Here is a 4,028-nt window from a genome sequence, read left to right as displayed (position 1 = left end):
CCCCCCCCACCAGACTAAACAACCCTGTGTGCTCTGCCATAGTTACCTTTCTCATTTTCAAAGGTATTTCCAACAGAAAAATGTATTTGGGTACAACACTGGAATTTGTGTCATCGTGACCAAGGGATTACAGTGCAAAGCAGCTCTGTGGTCCTGGTCCCCATGGAAACTGGATTCAGATGCTGTCCTTTGCTCACTGCAGCGCCCAGCTCAGAGCCTTTGTGCCTGATGAGATTTCTTCCCCAACCTTCCAGCAACAGACCTCACCGCTTCCTCCTGACTCTTTCCTAATTGAGATGCAAATTAATCTCTGTGGCTGATTACACTTCCCTTAAAGCCTCTGACAAGGGCAGCTGGAACCAGAGTTTGCGGACTTCCCTACAAGTGACTTCAGCTGTTACTACTGACAGGATGCTGCCAGACCCAGCAGCACGCGACCCCACAAAAGTTATGTCTCAAGTGCTGCCAAACATCACCCTTCCCTTTGCTGGGATTATTGCTTCTTACTTCTCCCTTCCGTACTATTTTTTGGCAGTTATTTCACCTTTGAGATATTTTCCTTCACAGTATGACAAAGTCACTGAACACTTTTATTTGCTTTTTACATTTCTGGGGCTGCTTTTCTCATTTCTCCAAATTACAGCTAGCAAAGCAACATCAGGGAGCAAACTCATTCACTGAGCTTGCACACTCTGGGAGCTACAAAGCACCTCCTTTTTGGAATATAAAAATCTACATTATACCTTCTGGCTCACAAAAATACTTAGTGTATCTTTGTTCTCATAGGGAACAACTACTGTTGACCTTTTCAGTGAAAAAAGTTTCATTTTTTATTATTAAAGTTATGGATGTGTTTTTCTCCTGCTCCAGTGCCATCCTGATGGGACCTTCCCACTATGATATCTTTGTCCTGTTTCAGAAATCCCTCAGTTCTCTTTCATCCATCAAATAGAGATGTAGCAGTCAATCCACTACAGATGTCACTGGTACAAAAGCAGACACAAAAAAGGAAAACAAAAATCTGGGGACAGATATGGTTTCAGATAGACCTCAAACATATGCTGAGAAGTGGCATGTGCTGTCACGTTCGTGCTGCTTGTGTTTCACTGCAGACAATGAAGGGCCCAGAAGGGGACCCTGCAGGAAAGTGGGAGCACAGCAAACTGATGACAAAACACTGAAAGCCAAAAGATGAGCGGGATGCAGAAATGAGAGGTGGTGGTGGGATTACTCAAAGAAGCATTAGTCTCTCTTCATTCTAGTGCAGTTTCTTATGTTACTTTTACCACAGTATCTCATTATTACAAATTACCTATACAAGCAGATGGATTAAGCTGAATTCTGCATAGAAGAACATCAGTCATTAGCTAGAATTCTCTCATTAAACAGAAGTGGAAAACCTGGCAAGTTTTGAGTCCTCTGTTAGGTGCTGCCATGACTTTGCAACTGATGTACTGAATTCAAATGGTCATGCAACAACCACCAACTGGCTTTGTTTTACACACGAAATGGGTAAATAATGAAGTTAAACAGAATGAGTTTATCTAACTACAGTGCTACTTTTAATTTCCTGCAGCACATATGGGGTACAATTCAGCATTTTTTTAACAAAGAATATTTGGAAAATATTGTGTTTTAAAAATGTGCATCTCAAAGTAATTAATCAATACTGTTTCAAAGATCAAAGCACTTCCAAACTCTTTCTCAAACTCCTACCAGTAGAAAAATTCTCAAGTAAAACCTTTCCCAAAGAAAACTAAGTGAAGTGAGTGCTGTTACTGACAAAACTAATATGATTAACAAAACGAGCTATGAAACATTTCTAGCATAGCTATGGCATTGTGAGAAAATCCTAAAAACAATGAAACCAGTTAGTCTGCATATCATATAAGAATAACCCAGTTAATATGTACATCATATAAGAATAAAAGCTTATGTTACAATCTGTAGAAGAGATACCATCTAGCTATCTTCCAGCAACTATAAGAAAACATTCTGAAAACCCCCAATTACAGAAAGTGTTTGATTAAAAATGGAATTAGGGAACCGAAATATCTGTCTCAGAAGCCAAATCCTATCTGTCTTACTAATGTAACAGGACCAACCAAACTGGACTACTTTCTTATATCAGGTAAGAACACAACTGCTATCTGTATATTAGCTTAACGTACACTGTAGATAACTTCTATTACCAAGAAAGAAAATGGAATATTATCACTACTTACTGTTCAAAGCATCAGTGTAAGTCCAAATCCACTTGTTTGCCTGCTGCTGAGAACGTTCTTGTGATCTTATTTTTTTTAAGCACTGAATGGCAGCAGGGTGTGAATGACTCTTAAAATTGAGCTTGACACGCAGAAAGCTCTGACCTTTTCCAGTAAGTGTTTTCACTAATGCTTACCTCCTAGCAGCAGTATATTCAGAAGAACCCTACCAAGGGAAACTCTGCATCATCAACAGGAAAGGATACAAGCTCTGGTAGAGAGGGATAAGCGATTTGACGGCTCTGCTGGCATTGATGCACGTGGCACATATGAGGCTTGGCAGCAGCTTTGCAGTCACGATGGCTCCATCAAAGAGAGGACCAAAAAATGGCACCTGTAGACCCCAAAATAAAAACAGCACATGAGAAATTGAGCCGAGGGAAGCTAAAGGAAGCTCAGGAGCAAGTTCCAAAATGAAAAACAGAAACAATAAACAATATGCCTTATTCCCATGGGATTTTCACAGCAAGGCACCTGCTGCTTGATGAAGGTGAGGGGGAGGCAAGAAGAGGAAGACTTCACCCTGAACAGCTCGAGGCACTTCAGATATTCAGCTACATTACAAGTGATAGTTTGCACAGCCTCCTCTGTAAATCACAGACAGAAAGAGGCTCTGAGTCAGCGTGGCAGGCTGGATGCCACACTTGCTAGCAGACGTTGCATCTTGCATTATATAAATACAGATTATTGACGTTTGGAAAAATAAGCATCAGCCCCACAATAAAAGTCTACTAAATTATTTTGCCAGGAAACAGTATGAGCACATTGTTTTACATACTGACATTTGTAGTATAATATTCATCTCCTATTTTTTAAGTTTTTAATCTTTTGTAATTAAGCTTGATGTGCAGTTGTACATTTCACAGTATATTCAACTTATTATACACATTAGCAAAATTTGCCTATGAATTGGAAGTTAATGCTCCATTTGGAGCAGATACTCAGAGAGGTTTTCTGTCTTGCATCTCAGCAGGACGTTGATTCACTGACTCCTCCACTGGCAGGAGCTTTTGCTTCGGATATTATTCCATAAGCTCCTTCCATGGACTTTTCTAAAAGAAAAAAGTTGAGCTGATCCAAGATCAGGAGATGCAAGAAGATGGCATCTCTTTGAGGCAGTGCCCCATAGGTACGGTGGGCAGAGGCAGTGGGTCTGTCTCACGGACAGTATCAAGATGTGAGAGCTGTGTTACTGCAGGGTTACCTCCAGAGGAGCCCACTGCTTTCATTTGGTGGCATATGGCTCTTCAGACAAAGGCAACATTAGGAACAAGAGAAAAGAGGCCCAAACACTTTATAAAAGTGAAAAACGCCTGCAATTAGGTAGGTATAACGTGCTTTGCTATGTCAAGAACAGAGAAAAACATAATGATTAACTGCATAGGAAATTTCATTATTGACAAGTAGTCAAACTCACTTCCCTGTCACAAACTCAAAATGAAAAAAAAAATCTAAGCAGAAGCTAGCAGCAATTACCAATATTTAAGCTATGGATTTTCTCCATCTGTACAGAGGCTTATCACATAAATAAATACCCTCCATTATTCTTCTGCAACTGCTCGTGGGTGACTGTGACAGTCATTCAATAAATGGACAAAGAGAATAATATAAATCCCCTGCATCTAGGGAATTCCTCTAATTAGAAGTGGCAATGAATTACAGAAGAAATTTGGATTTAATATAACATCTGCAAATGACAGCTGTCTTCTCACAGTTATTTTGTCATTCCTTTACTTAAAATATTGCTTCCTCCCACCTCCAAAA

General features: G+C 39.9%; 1 protein-coding gene across 1 annotated transcript in view; it reads right to left on the bottom strand.

Annotated features, from left to right (window-relative positions):
* Positions 1 to 4,028, bottom strand: part of RALGAPA2 (Ral GTPase activating protein catalytic alpha subunit 2) — a gene marked incomplete at its 5' end in the record, with an annotated part of 113,836 nt that overhangs the window by 41,710 nt on the left and 68,098 nt on the right. Inside the window, one exon of the mRNA XM_019613468.1 lies at positions 2,471 to 2,598. Within this exon, the coding sequence (XP_019469013.1) occupies positions 2,471 to 2,598 (128 nt within the window). The remainder of the gene's footprint in view (positions 1 to 2,470; positions 2,599 to 4,028) is intronic.

This window comes from Meleagris gallopavo, chromosome 2 (assembly GCF_000146605.3).
Source record: "Meleagris gallopavo isolate NT-WF06-2002-E0010 breed Aviagen turkey brand Nicholas breeding stock chromosome 2, Turkey_5.1, whole genome shotgun sequence".
NCBI lineage: Eukaryota > Metazoa > Chordata > Aves > Galliformes > Phasianidae > Meleagris > Meleagris gallopavo.
Note: the sequence above shows the minus strand (reverse complement) of the source record. Positions and strands in the feature narration are given on the sequence as shown.